Source organism: Ovis aries, chromosome 5 (genome assembly GCF_016772045.2).
Source record: "Ovis aries strain OAR_USU_Benz2616 breed Rambouillet chromosome 5, ARS-UI_Ramb_v3.0, whole genome shotgun sequence".
NCBI lineage: Eukaryota > Metazoa > Chordata > Mammalia > Artiodactyla > Bovidae > Ovis > Ovis aries.
This window is the reverse complement of record NC_056058.1, coordinates 91,348,777-91,364,347: the sequence shown is the minus strand read 5'-3', so window position 1 is coordinate 91,364,347 and position 15,571 is coordinate 91,348,777. Positions and strand designations below refer to the sequence as shown.

Genomic DNA, 15,571 nt, shown 5'->3' with positions numbered 1-15,571 from the left:
CAGTCCAGGCAGGAAACGCAAATAACACAAGGTGACTGAGTGACTAGCGTAACACTTAGGGCTGCTTTTATGTGAAGCATTGTTATACTGTAGGTAAATTGCACCATGAGGTTTGTGCATTTGATGAGTGACATCATGTCTTTAGCACTTTTGGGGGTGCTGCTAAATAGTATTTGAAAGCAGTTTAAATACAGAGCATATACAGGTACAGGCCTGGGTGAGTGGAAGCTGAGCTATCAGGGAAGCCCCTGAATCCAAATTATGTATGGTCAAATTAAAAACCTAAGTTAACACACTTGTTTCAAGTAAATAAGGAGACACCAACTCTTCACATTTTTGCTAAAAGCAACCAGAAGCAGGCAAGGTCAGAGGCTTAACCCAGCAGAGAGGTGCCATTGAGAGACAGGGAAGTTTTGAGAGGAGGTGAGTTTTTAAACGTTTATCTTTGAGGTAAAGATAAAGTTTCTATTCTAGAACAAGTTTCTATTCCCCTGGTGGCTCAGACAGTAAAGCATCTGCCTACAATGCGGGAGACCCAGGTTTGATCCCTGGGTGGTGAAGATCCTCTGGAGAAGGAAATGGCAACCCACTCCAGTACTCTTGCCTGGAAAATCCCACGGATGGAGGAGCCTGGTAGGCTACAGTCCATGGGGTCTCTGAGAGTCGGATACGACTGAGCGACTTCACTTCACTTCAAAGATAAGGTGTCGGAGCATAAAAGTCCAAATGGTAGTTGAAGATGCTTGTCACGAGCACAGTTGAGGGAGGCTTGTGAACAGGCTGATTCTGACGTGGTGGGGCCTGAGATTCTGCTTTTCTAACATGCTCCTAGGTAGAGTTTATTTGACTGACCCACACATAGGACTTTGAGTAGCAACGGTTATCAAGATGACCTCTGAAGTTGTTTTCACATCTGACTCTCCGAACCTAAGTCCTAACCCTAAGCTTGAAGGAAACTTTATATTGTGACACACTAAAAATCACAGGGACATTTCTGTTATATTATTTATTAAATGACTTGTTTATTAACAACAGTAAGTATTTGGTAGTTTGTAGGAAACTTTTAGTCCTTTAAATTTATCACTTTTCCAGGAGGAGTCTTATCATACAGATTGGGGTTATTCACCTTTTTATTTGTGGATGGAAAATAGAGTAAAATACAGTGGATTGACTTTTTTTTTTTTTTTTTTGGCCCAAGCTGTCGCTGGAGGATAAAATTAAAATTATATATTTGGAGCTTCTATTGAACCGTGATAATTTTCAGTCCACAGCATGAAACCAGAGTTGAGGAGCTTACATTATAATTCATTCTACATAGAGGGAGACTGCTTGCAGTGAACTATCAGAGTACTTAGCACTCTGCTGAGCATGGAGTAGGTAGCAACTATGCTTGATGAATGGATAAGCAATCTTGTTCTGTGAATAGTCAAGCTCCTGAGTTAAGTTTTGGTAACCCAGACATGTTAACATGTGAAGTAATGACAAAACAATGCCGATTAAAATGATTCTGGTACAATCAAGCATGCATTCATTATGTGAGAATTTGTTAAATAGTTTTCTGATCTTTCCTATGTATTAAGTAAACCTGTTTTTGATGGGTTTGTTGCAATCCTGATTGGTATGTACTCTGCTATGTTTCTTCCGAAAATGTAATGTCTCAAGGCAAGTAATACTCTAATCTAGCAAGTGTGCTGGAAGCATAGATTTGGATATTGACCAGTTTATTTTTAAGAGAATATGTGCTTCCTACCATCGCAACTTGTAGTTGTTTTTTTTTTTTTCCCCCTTGAAGGGATATTTAAAAGAACAGCTGTTTTCTATGAATGGTTCAGAGGAAAAGCCATTACCCATCCAATCTTTAAAGACGACCTTGAGGAGTGTGGAAGATCAGCCCTCTGCTTTTAACCCTTTCCATGTGTACAAAGTGTTCAGTAAAAGCATGCTTGATCAGGTATGTGGAAATTAAATAGTAAATTTCATTAAAACTGTGTGCCTTTTTTTGTTTTACACAAGTAAGGAAAAAAAAGTGCTTTGTGTTTGAATATTTACTCAAAATCTTTTTTGATTAGCACGCAAAAGGTCTTGTTCTTGTTTGCATGGTCTGTGCAGATTGACTTTGGAAAAGTTATTTTACCTTCTTTTCTATTTGTCAAACTGATTCATCTGTTTGGTCTGTAAAATTTGACTTTTGACACGGTCAGTTCACTGTGGGCAGAGGAGGGAACATCTGTTCGACTGTGTCTACGAGAGGCTTGAGAAATCCAGCTTTCCTTAAAATCTTCCTCTCCATGGCCGGTTCCACCCTCCCTCGATATATTACAACTCACAAAATACCTTGCAATCTTTATAAATTTATCTCGTTTATCAGGTAAATTAAAAGATACCTTAAAAGTGATCGTAAATAGAGCACTGAGCTCCTATGTTAAGTAGCATGAGGTCAGTTAGCTGTTTTATAACCCTAAACACATTCCCGAATTTAAAATGAGTTTGTTAGTGATCTTAAAGTCAGTATATGTGGAATAAAGTCCATGTTATAAACGCCACATATCTTTCAATGTCAGAGTGTGCTATCATTTAAGCTGCTATCATTTCATAGTAACAGTCAAAAGATCATCTTCATGCCGAAGTACTTGAAACCTAAAGTTGTTTTGCTCTGTTCACTCTCCTGGTGTCTTTTTCCAGTAACCTCCTGACAGACTATTGGAACTAACAGGGCGGAAGAGAAGGATTGCTTGACCTAGAGCTCTGACGAAAATAAGAATTAAAACAATGGCCTAATTCGGAATGCAGATAATATTTTTACCATGCCTGTTACAGCCCTCGTCTACATTCATCAATAGTGTAGTAGAATAAGACCTTCAAATGCTGACAACCCGGGGCAGAATTCTCCTGCTCTATGACAGGATTGTAGTGCTCCATTAATCAGCAGGTGACAGGGCATAGTTCTTGTTGGATTTTAAACACTAGCCTGGACTCATATTATCAAAACTATTTAGTTTTAAGAGGAGTAAGCATCCATAATACTTAAAATCCAAATATATTGCATAAGTTTGAGTTTATTAGCTGCCTTCCTGTATTGTACATTAGATTCCTCCAACCATAAATAATCATTGTAGCTGTTAAATTATCCTCACTTCATTTAAATAAATGGCATGTTGTATTCAGCTCTGAATTATGAGATTATCTTTCACAGTAATTTTTCTCCTTTCTCTATTGTGAAATTATCTATTAGATGAGAAAAAAAAGAATTATTTATACTTACAGGTCCTTATAATTTCCCCTTTAAAGCATTTTCTTAACCAAAAACATTAATATCACTCTCTAATTAAGCTGTGTCTTAGAATTTGAGCCAGAGTATCAATACTTCCATCTTTTTTTTTTAAATCAAACTTCTGGGAACTAAAAGAAACCTATAAACTGATACATGGAAAGTTGCCAGTTATTTTGCTTTGCTATACAAAGAGTCCCTCTTTCAGAGAAACTTGTTGGGCAAATTCCATTAGCAGTTGGAAGAATATAATGACTGAAGAAATTGATTTATATTTTTATAAATAATGACTGCATCCCCAAATGGATTTATAAATTAATTGCTGTCTTATTGGAATAAAAACCTTCTTCTGTGGACATGATTGATGTTATCTGTCTAAGTCCTTGTTCTGTACCCCCCTCCTTCTTAGTTAGTCTATCACAGCTGGAGCTTTAATTTACTGATCATATTAACTCTGATTAATAACTAACAATAGCGTCTTCTCATTTATCAACAGTCAGCCATCACAAAATGGAACTGGAATTGGTCAAACTTGCTGCCAAATTATCTGGGACTGGATAAGATGACCTTCAGTGTACTGCTCAAAAACAGGTAATAGGGCTGGGGACTTGGGGGATGTGTCTGGGGGAAGAGGATATGTCTTCTATACATAGGGTGCATGTGAGTGTGTGTAGATACACACATATTTGAAATTATCTGAAGTGTAGTTTCCGAATGCTGTTTTTCTAGAGTAAGCATTTGCAAAAGTCAGAAACATCTTTTTCTGAGATGAGATTGGTTGATTTTAGTCTGAACTTTAAATATTTCTGATGTTGTGTACGTAATAGTTCAGTATTGTAAACACCCAAAGTTATTGACTTGAATGTCATTATAATTCATTATAATACTATGCCTTTGTTTACAACCATTTAATGAATGCATACAAAATGCCAAGCCAAATCAGCTGATCTAATCAGAGGAAACATATAAGTAAAACTGTCAAGATTGAGTTTTTTGCTTTGCAGCCAGTCATTTTGGCACTGTCTTGCTATAGTCTCTGTTGTATATTACTTTACACACAGACACGCACACACGCATACACAGGCACCCCAGGACAACGCAATAAAATGATAATGCTAGTTCAGCGGAGGAGTCTATACATGTAATTTATTTTGCACAAAGGTATACATGTTTTCTTTATGTTTTAGATAAATATGTTTTTCCCCATTCCTTCAAGGTTTTCAGTGAAAACCTTGTAAGTTTACTACAAGTTTACCTTGTAGTGTAAGTTTTAAGCTTGTTTCTCCTATCAACTATCACATCTTTACATAAGATATATATGTGTGGTTGCTTTTATTCTTCAGGTATTATGTTTATTTATACTTACTTCTCTATGTCTTCATGATGTATAACATATTTTATCATTTTGAAATAATATAAAGCATCATTTTTCATAAAAGACAATAGAGACAGTGACATAGTAGAATTGTCAATTCATCCTTGAGAAATCTGGGTGCATATAAGAAAATATCTTGAGAGAGAGATTCTGGTATTTTCCAGATGAAGGTTTCTTTTTTTTTTTTTTTTAAGGCAGCTTTGTTGCCAAAAAAAAAAACCTGTAGTTTTAAAGTGTGCGGTCACTGTGGTATTCCTAATATTTCACCCCTGAGTGAAGCTCAACCCACCAATCATGGACAAAGTTGAGCAATCCAGAAACTTCCCCATCAAGAACAGTTTTCTCTCAGCAGGCTTTCCACCTGGCAGGCAAGGTGGTAAGGGCTAGGGCGTAGTTCAGAGTGTACCCTATTAATGCACATGTCCTCACAGGTGCTCCTATCTTGTCTCAGGGTTGCTTGGAGAGGTGGGAGGAGAGACCAGGTCTTCTGTTGAACCTATGGCTACATAATGTTTGTTGTTATTTAGTTGCTAAGTCATGCCTGACTCTTTTGGAGCCCTATGGACTGTAGCCCGCCAGGCTCCTCTGTCCATGGGATTTCCCAGGCAAGAATACTGGAGTGGGTTGCCATTTTCTTCTCCAGGGGATCTTCCTGACCCAGGGATCAAACCCAGGTCTCCTGCGTTGGCAGGTAGATTCTTTACCACTGAGCCGCTGGGGAAGCCCCACAGTATTAACTGGCTATCTGGAAACAAACTGGGAAAGATAAATCATTTTCCCTCTGATACTTGGGAAGTTTTGAGTTTATGTAGATTTAGCCGTATTGTTTACTAAGTTTTGCAGTTGTGAATTGCCTGCTGCCAATCCACTAAATGGTACTGTAAGGGCAACACATCCTTCAAAACTTACTATATTTGCTCTATATAATATTCACTTCTCAGTGGATTTGTGTTTTACCCCACATTGCATATTATTTTTGTTTAACAAATATAGGTATACCTCAATTAGGCTGATAGCTATTAAACTCTATTTCCCTGAGATATTGTGTACAGGAATGAGTGGAGAAAAAGAAATCTCACAAATTTAGCCAGAAGTAGTAACAGGTCAAAACAGTGCTCTTGGAAAAGGGTCATGAATTTTGAACGGGAACAGCTAGATTCTGTTTCTTAGATTCTTATAAAAATGGCATGAAAAGCATTCTATTTTAAGGTACCACATACCACAAGCTACAATGAATACAATGAATATAACTGAGCTGCCTTAGAAGAATGAAAGACATCTGAGAGTTTTTAATCTCTTTTAGCACTTTCCCATTTATTTTAAGAATGTTATTTATGAGACCTGATTAATATTGAATTGGTAAGGAAGATTTTTTTCCCATTATTTTCTCTGAGAGACTCGTTTGGATTTATCTGAAATGCCAATTTAAAAAACAAATAGTGCATTGAATTTTTTACAGCGTTGTTATTTGAAATTACATATTTGAAAATGAGATCACAGAGTATTGAACTTCAAAACTGAGGGTTTATAGATACTATCCTATATCCAAAAATTGAGACTTTGTACCTATGATCTTTGCTGGTAGGCAGAGCCAAAGACAAAAACCTAGAGCAACTTAGCTGAATATGCTGTTTTTTTCCTTCCCCAGAGTTACTAAACAGTCAGTTACTTATTCTTCTTTTTCTCTCTTTAATTGGTAATAAATTTATACTAACCCATCTCTATACTATGGTTGAGTTCATACATGGTGCTGCAAATGTCTGGGGACATAACCTTACAAAGAAATGCAACTCAAATCCACAGGCTTGAGAAAAGTTGAGGAGGGAATCCTTTCTATTTACCTCCTAAACTCCTTTGTCCCTGGCCTTCAAATTCAACATCATAAGCAGACCATCTGTGGACTTATTCTCTCAAGATTCGATTACCCCGAGTAGACGGGACCTCCCTCATCTCCAGAGCAGGATGGAGGTGGGAAAACAGGATTCCTGGCTTCTCGGGCCAGAGCTCTTGTGAGCTGACCTTAGGAAAGTGATCTCAACTATTCGGCTGTGGATTTTCTCATCTTTCAGTCAGTTCAGTTCAGTCGCTCAGTCGTGTCCGACTCTGTGACCCCATGGACCACAGCACACCAGGCCTCCCTGTCCATCACCAACTCCCGGAGTTCACTCACACTCATGTGCATTGAGTTGGTGATGCCATCCAGCCATCTTGTCCTCTGTCGTCCCCTTCTCCTCCTGCCCCTAATCCCTCCTAGCATCAGGGTCTTTTTAAATGAGTCAGCTCTTCACATCAGGTGGCCAAAGAGTTTCAGCTTCAACATCAGTCCTTCCAATGAACCCTCAGGACTGATCTCCTTTAGGATGGACTGGTTGGATCTCCTTGCAGTCCAAGGGGCTCTCAAGAGTCTTCTCCAACACCACAGTTCAGAAGCATCAATTCTTTGGCATTCAGCTTTCTTCACAGTCCAACTCTCGCATCCATACATGACCACTGGGAAAACCATAGCCTTGACTAGACAGACCTTTGTTGGAAAAGTATTGTCTCTTCTTTTTAATATGCTGTCTAGTCTGGTCATAACTTTCCTTCCAAGGAGTAAGCATCTTTTAATTTCATGGTTGCAGTCACCATCTGCAGTGATTTTGGAGCTCAAAAAAATAAAGTCAGCCACTGTCTCCACAGTCAAGAGAATGTCAAAGGAAGATGTGCATTGGTTTTGAAAGTTGAAAAGGCAATACATACTTAGAGAAGTAGTAGCATTGGCCCAAAGCGGTGTTAGTGTCTGGCCAGGCACCAGTGAAGGTCATTTGGGATTAGTAGGGAGTTGGAGGTGGGAGGTGGTCCAGACAGGTTATACCTGAAGTTATGTCCATGGAGGTTATGTAAACTCCAGGCCTAGACCAATCATGAGGGTCAGAACAAGTGTCAGGTCAGAGGGCAGGCAGCATGCCCACGGGTCTTTAAGATACACAGTGAAAACGCGAGCAAGGAGGAGGGTCCAGGACCAGGTGAGGCTCGTAGTGGGTAAAGATCAAGGGATGAGCCCCAGAGGGGTGATTCAGGTACACGAAAGAGGAGATACGGTGGTGCCGATAATATGTGTATCTGAGACAACACTGACCTGTGTTCCACAGGTGGACTCTGTGCTGACTGCAGCATCAGAAAGAACCCTGCAATGGCTGGCTACTTGAGTCCTTGCCTAGGAATGGCCTTCTGCTCACTCTTAACCCTCATCTCAAAACAGGTCTCTCCAATTCCTGATGTTCGAGGTTCATTGCCTTTCCTGCCCTTTGGATTCTCCAAGCTCTTCCCTGTTTTAGAGTCTGGGTACTTGTAATTCTCTCAGCAGCTTCTGTGGCTGGTGCCGTCTTGTCTATCTGGGCATGTGTTACCTCCTCAGAGAGGTCTTGGCTCATCACCTGTCTCAAGTGATCCTCCAAGTCTGTGTTACTGTGGTTTCTCAGTTATCACCACCTGAAATCATAGTTTCTGTTTATTGTCGCTTAACTCCTGCTCACCCCCATATCCCCCTACCCCTGCCTCTGCAGTGGAAAGGAAAACCCGTGAGAATAGGGCCTTGTCTGTCTTAACTCCAGCTGTGTCTTCAGGGCCTAGAATAGCCTTTGGGCACATAGCAGGCTCTGAGTTATATCTGTTGAATTAATTAACGAGCAAATGAGGAATAAGCATGCAGAGAAAAAGTCAGCCCTTGACAGATGAATACAGAGTAGGTATTCTCTAAACGTGGTGTTTGATCAATAGGCATGTTGGAATACGAAGTGTGTCCTGCAAAATCTCAAGTAAAAAGTTATCTATGTGCATATTCATTCATTTGGATGAAAAGCAGGTTAATTAAGCTTTGTATGTTTAAAATGCCTGTTTTTTTAATGTGAAGTTCAGCTCAGATTAAAAGCACAGAACACTGGTCTTTAATTAATTGATCCAATTCAAGTCATAACCTCTTTAGCAACAAAGTCTGTTCTTTACTCCAAGATTCAGATTCAGAAGTCTTTTAATTTTGGGGTGGTAGGGTCTGTATCTGTTCAATGATAGTCATGTTGAAAAATGTAAGATGGAGTTAGCTGACAAAAATATCTAACCAAACCTTTGTAAATTTGTGATTTTCAAGGCATTTAAAGAAATAGGTAGTAGCTGAGACCTCAGAAAAGAGATCCTGAATATGTATGATGATATATGTGTTTCAACTTAGAAGGTTTGCCATTGTGGAAAATAAAGACTCCTTAGAGGCAAGAAAATCAACATATATATCAGTTCTGCACCTTTACCTTTAATGCCCTATAAGACTAAGTACAGTGATTGTACATTGATCTTTTGAAATAATAAAGGTGCTTTTCACAGTTTCTTACTGTTACTTTCCTGCTTTCTTTCTCACCCACTTTAAAATAAATCCAGACTGTCGAATGAGATGGTGATTGCATTTGCAAGAGAGCTCACCAAAAGGAACACTCTATATTCCTTCCTTTGTGGCGAATCTCCAGATTGCCATTTTGATATTGTTTTCTTTGCCGCTGGAACAAATTTATGTCGCTTCTTTTCTCTTTATCTTATTTATTCCAAACTAATTCGCAAGAATTGTGGTGTCGAAAATAACCTGGGAAGACAGTGGAACGCTCTGCTATTTTAACCATCTAAATATACTGCATATGAGTTTGGCTTCGAGTTGAGCAAACACAATTAAATGTGATGGCAGAAACAGCAGACGGGGTGGTGGTGGCAGATTTCTGGCTATCACTGGGAGGCCTTTCCAGGTGGACAATAGCCATACATCTGAGCGGAAAGGGAGATGAGAAGACACGTTTTAAAAGAGCCACGGATCTGTGGAGTTGATTGCTTGCTTTTAATAATAATGATTGTCGAAGTGCTTCTCAGCTGTGTTGGATTATCCTGTGTGTGCCCTGTGGTGTGTGGAGGGTAGGAAATACTGTCTCTGGCCTTGAACAACACACGCGGCACTCTCCAATGACTGTTCTCAGGCGGAGCCGCCGTTAGCACGATGTTTATGGCTGCTCACAGCAGTAAATTCCTGACGCAGCAGCCGGCTGCCCGGTTATGGAGAGGTGGGTTTAAGGGAAAGAGGAAGCTGATTTTACGAATATACACCTCTGAGCCATCACATCCATCGCAGATGCCATGGTATTCCTATGTGGTCTTTTTTTCCCCAAGCTCTCATTCCCTGGAAAACCCTTTCTTTCCCACCTCCACTCAAATACCCCAAGCTCTGACTCTACCTACCATCACCATCTTCCCTAACAGGAGCAGGCTTCCCTTCCATTTTTAATTCCCGAAGCAGCATGTTTTTTGGACAGAGATTGTCCACAATGTCTTTGCAATACCTAAATTTAACGTTCTGATCCTCAGCATTTTCAGGGCTTAGGGCTTTGGTACGTGAATCAAACAAACCCATCAATGTGCGTTGTTTCCTGAGTGGTAACTTGTATATGTATGTAGTACTTTCACAGACATCTTCCCTTTTGATCCTCATTACTACTAGGTAATGAGAGACAGGTACTTGTGAGGGTCCAAAATGATGTGCCCAAGATCACAGACATTAACTAGCATCTGGAAGGCAAAATAAAGGCTTCTGATTCTGTATCTGGTACTTTATCTACAATATTGCGCCGTATTCCTAGTCAGTTTCTTCTAGCTTTATTGAGATGTTGTTGACATGTAGCTCTGTGTAAGTTTAATAAGGTGTACAGGGTGTTGATTTGGTACACTTATATATTGCAGAATGGTTACAGTGCTAACTAATACCTCTGTCAGCTCACATAATTACTATTTCTTTTTTTTGGTGAGAACATGTCAGATCTACTCAGCAACTTTCAAGTATATGATAGAGTAGTATTAACTGTAATCACCATGAGGTACGCTAGTCTCATAACTGCAGATTTGTACCTGTAGGTCAAAATGTGTGTTTGGTTTTTTTTTTATTACTCCTATATGCACTATATAAGTACTAGTGACAAACAGAAGACACTTGCCAGTTACACAGACATTTAATTATAACCTTATAAAGGACACACTGTGTTACCCTTATTATCCTGATAAGGAATCTAAGGCACACAGCTATGAGCTCTAGGCGATGGTGTTCAGATTCTGGCTCACGCTCCACGTTCTTAACCACTTCTATTAATTTTCTAGAGTTTTGCTTACGTCCATGGAATTCTCCAGGCCAGAATGAAAGTGGGTAGTCTTTCCCTTCTCCAGGGGATCTTCCTTACCCAGGGATTGAACCCAGGTCTCCCACACTGCAGGTGGATTCTTTACTAGCTGAGCCACAAGGGAAGCCCAAGAATACTGGAATGGGTAGCCTATCCCTTCTCTAGCGGATCTTCCTGACCCAGGAATCAAACCTGGGTCTCCTGCATTGCAGGCGGATCCTTTGCCAACTGACCTATCAGGGAAGCCCTTGCTTACGTTACTCCTTCAAATGTTGAAGGGTGTCCTTGAGTGCTAGTCCACCATATTTTTAGTTCATTGGGAATTTCCACTTTGGTTATCACAATACTTATCTACCCTCTTCAACTCTTATATCCCTCTCAGCAACTGCCCTGCCATCACCTATTTACCAAGAAAAATAAAATAACCTGAAATGAACCTCCCAGCTTTTCTTCCTAAGCTTCGGTTTTGTTTATGTTATCTCCAATCCTTTGCCTTGGAGGAGGAAAGCACTCTTCTCCGTAAAACTTGAGAAGTAAGTTGGCTGCATTTAGGTTGTAGAGGGTCTGAGGTCTGAGAACTTTGGACTTGAACCACTGGACTTGAAGGAATCATCAAAGCCCGTAAGTAAAGGAGTTATAGGAAACATAAAGCTACTTTAGGACATTAATAATAAATGTGGTGGAGGGGTAGGATAATTTAAAAGAAGGAAGACCAGATTAGAGACTACTGCTAGAGATTGAGGAGATTATACATCACTGATATAAAAGACATTCCCAAGGAAGCTTGGGGGACCAGCTAAATCTATTCCTAATATTCATAAAGATAGCTCCCATACTTTCTCTTTGAAGACAGTGTGGCCTAGGTATTTATAGAAAGGTGCCATGCTTATTTCTTCAAACTGAGTGTGTCAGTTCAAATCCTCCAAGCAGGGATTAGAGGTCCCTGAGGTTTAACAGAAAAAATGCACAAGGAGGACAAACAGGAGAAAACCCAGTTGCTGATCTGATACCTGTGAAAGAAGGGGGGGCAGGGGGGAAGATTAGGTGGGAAGAGCCTCAGATAACAGAGGGGTTCTCGGAAAGTGTTGACAAGGCCAAGGAAGACTCCTTGAGCTTAAGTCACACAGTGGAAGAGCCCCATGTCCTGCAAGAATGGGCTGGTAGTATAAATCCGCTGTGCTCAGACACGGACTGAGACCCGCTTGGGAGAAGCATGGCCTGAGCACAAACGCCGCAGTAGATGCAGAGAAGTGACCGCGAGGGCCCTCACTTCCCATGCTGGCTGCAGCAGGAGGCGAGAGTGGTGTATTTCCAAGGCTTCCACAGTGGGGCTGCCAAGAGTGATTCTGTTACATGTGGAGAGATTGTGTGTGTGTGTGTGTATTATGTAAGTTAACAAGGATGAGATTTAAATAAAGCACTCTATATTACTTCAACGAGGTAGAAAACAGACAACCTAAATAAATACGTTAAATGCTATTGACAGAAATGCAGAATTGGCAACATTTTGATGAAAGGAAGGTATAATAATTTTCTCAAAAGCAGCCATGGGAGAATTTTTTGCTTGTCAAGTTGAACCAAAATTCACTTTGTAATGAATTTTCTCCTACCTAATTATGCATTCACATACTGGCACTTTGGGGTTCTTGCAACAGATCAAAAGCTATTAAAAACTTGCTTGAATGGAGTAAATTCTTTTTTCAATAACTATTCTTTAAATCTCTCCCCTGTCAAATTCTGTTCAGACCCCAAAGCCTCTGTGATGTTTTCCTGCAAAAAAGTTTCAGCATAGTTTCTACCAGGAGTAGCTGTCATAGGCCCATTGATTCAGTTTGGCTGTAGATGAAAAGAACATTGACTGCGTTTAGGCTTATTGGTTAGCTCTGAATATCTCTGTTTATTTTGTTGCTGTATCAACATAGAGAGAGGAAATTATCTCTTTGAAGATATGTTTATTATGACATAAATATGAGAGAAATTTAGATCTCTATTAAACATAATTAGTGTAAGAACAAATCTGAACAGCTAATAAAATTGTTCACTTTTATAATATTTTATATCACTATAGTAACATTATTATAATATATTTGTAATGTGTTGTATGCAAAATTAGTTAGGATACCAATAGTGCTTTCTTATACTGTAAATGAAAATCTCACCTTTAAGTACCTTAGGGGTGTAACTCTGAATTTTATTTTTCCATAATACAAGATCTGGAGAAAAAATTAAATCAAGATGTTTTTGCACCTGTAATATTTGTATTAATATAAGTTTGAAATTTATTTTGTGATAAACTATAAGCAATACACGTATGTGATTTCAAATGGCCCAGGAATTTAAGACATAAAATTTGAAAGGTCCTCTTCCCAGCTCCTCAATTACACAGGTTTCACTGTACTTGCAGCCATTTGAACCTTTTCTGGTTTTATTTCTTTTGATTAATAAATCTAAGTGACAGGTTACACCCCTAATTTTTTTTAATCTATCAGCTTAATAAGAATGGGCTCCTTGCAATAGAGGATTTAACTGATACTACCTCTTCCCCTTCCCTTCAAGCTCTGCTAATAAAATTTTCACTTTAGTTCTTGTACTGCTCTCCTTTATGTGATATAATAGAGCCTGTATTTTAGGAGAGGGCAACGGCACCCCACTCCAGTACTCTTGCCTGGAAAATCCCATGGATGGAGGAGCCTGGTGGGCTGTAGTTCATGGGGTCGCTAAGAGTCAGACACGACTGAGTGACTTCACTTTCACTTTTCATACATTGGAGAAGGAAATGGCAACCCACTCCGGTGTTCTTGCCTGGAGAATCCCAGGGGCGGGGGAGCCTGGTGGGCTGCCGTCTGTGGAGTTGCACAGAGTCGGACATGACTGAAGCGACTTAGCAACAGCAGCAGCAGAGCCTGTATTTTAAAATCAGTTTATTTTATTTTTTTTAAATTTTACATAAAGTTCACTCTTTTTGGTATACAATTCTGAGTTTTGACAAATAAGCATGAAGTTATTTAATAGCACAATCAAAATACAGAAAATCCCATTTCTTAAAAAATTCCCCTGTGCTGAACCCTTCCAATTTCAGTTCCTCCCCCATCCCAATCCCTGGTAACCACTGATCTGCTCTGGTCTCTATAGTTCTGTTTGTTTTTTTTTTCTTTCAAGCTTGTCACTGTAAGAGATTTATACAGTATGTCACCTTCCCAGTCTGGCTTCTCAGCATTATGCGTTTGAGATTCTTGCGCTCGCTTGTTCTTCCTCTGGAATAGCAGTCCATTGCCTGAAGTTTGCACTGTCTGTTGATCAGCGTACCTGTTAAAGGACCTTTGGGTTGTTTCCAGTATTTGGTGATTGTGAATAAAGGCTCTGTAACCTTTCATGTACAGGTTTTGCATGAATCTAGGTTTTTTTTTATTTCACTTGGACAATACCTAAGCATGGGAGTGCTAGGTTGCATGGTACAGTTATGTTTGACTTTATAAAGAAATGACATCCTTCTGTATTTTATACTGCCTACAAGAAATCTGATGGCTGATCAGTTCTTCTCCTTTTCATATCCCTGTTGTGTCGACGCTTTCTTACTGTTATTAAATAACTCCTCATCACCAGCTACCCCTGGTCATTCTGAAATGAGATTGTGTCCATGTGTGAATCTTTGGTTTTTCATAGCACCTTCAATATTGTGATCTCCTTCAGATTCAAAGTTTTTTTTTTTCCTATTATTGATTGTTCTCTTGGCTCCCATCCCCAGTTACATCTATATCCCTTTCTGGAATTCGTGTAAAGACAGGTGTTCTGACTTACTCTTCCTCAGATACTAGTAGAGGCTTCTTAGACATTGTCTCCTCATCCTCCAACTCTCTATATCCTTCCCACCTCTTTTTTTTTAAACTAAATCATTCAGTTCAATGACTTTAAGGGATTATCTTAGGTCCCGAGATCAGATACCTTCAGGGGCTGCACAAATAAAACCAAAATGTAAAGGCAAGGTATAATACAATAAAGGAAGATGAGAGCATACCTAGATAAAAACATCCAAATTCTTTTGTTGTTGTTGTTGTTGTTGTGTTAGCTAAATAATGGGCTTCCCTCATAGCTCAGTTGGTAAAGAATCCACCTGCAATGCGGGAGACCTGGGTTCGATCCCTGGGTTGGGAAGATACCCTGGAGAAGGGAAAGGCTACCCACTCCAATATTCTGGCCTGGAGAATTCCACAGACTGTATAGTCCAAGGGATTGCAAAGGGACATGACTGAGTGACTTTCACTTTCACTAGCTGAATGACATGTCATCAGAATGGACTAGGTCCACCAATATGAACCTCTAAATCTATGGAGCTAATTCGTCTGTAGCTTCAGTTCTAATTGTTCAGTAAGATTCCAGATCACATACACTTGGTTTTTTCAGTGTAAGGATATTTTAATGTAGTAACTCTCATATCATAAAGAAGTCCCAACATCGTAATTATCTTCATCAGGTAAATTCCTCTTTAGAGTTGGGTGATTTCTATTCATAGAACTTTTTTTTCCTGCCCTCAGCTTAGAAACCTTGAATTACTTTGCAAAATTTCCATCTCCTTTCATCTGTATTCCGTTACACACCACATGCCCCCGAGTTTTCCCTCTGAACTTTTCTTAGAGCCACTGGTTTTTTCTCTTAATGCTCCTCTGCTCAAAATCCAGTGCCCTCATCTCCTGATCCTTAGATGTCCTGCCTTCACTTCTTATCCATTTATGTCTGCTGCATTAATATGTT

The 15,571-nt window shown here is 39.6% G+C and overlaps 1 protein-coding gene across 8 annotated transcripts in view; it reads left to right on the top strand.

Moving 5' to 3' along the window:
- Positions 1-15,571, top strand: part of KIAA0825 (KIAA0825 ortholog) — a 400,677-nt gene that overhangs the window by 190,229 nt on the left and 194,877 nt on the right. For 7 of the 8 annotated variants that reach the window (XM_012178948.4, XM_060416005.1, XM_060416009.1 and 4 more), the window contains 2 exons: positions 1,793-1,951; positions 3,765-3,859. In XM_012178948.4, coding sequence (XP_012034338.3) covers positions 1,793-1,951; positions 3,765-3,859 — 254 coding nt within the window. Of the gene's footprint in view, positions 1-1,792; positions 1,952-3,764; positions 3,860-7,774; positions 9,002-15,571 lie in introns of those variants that run through there. The other variant, XM_060416010.1, reaches the window with a different exon arrangement.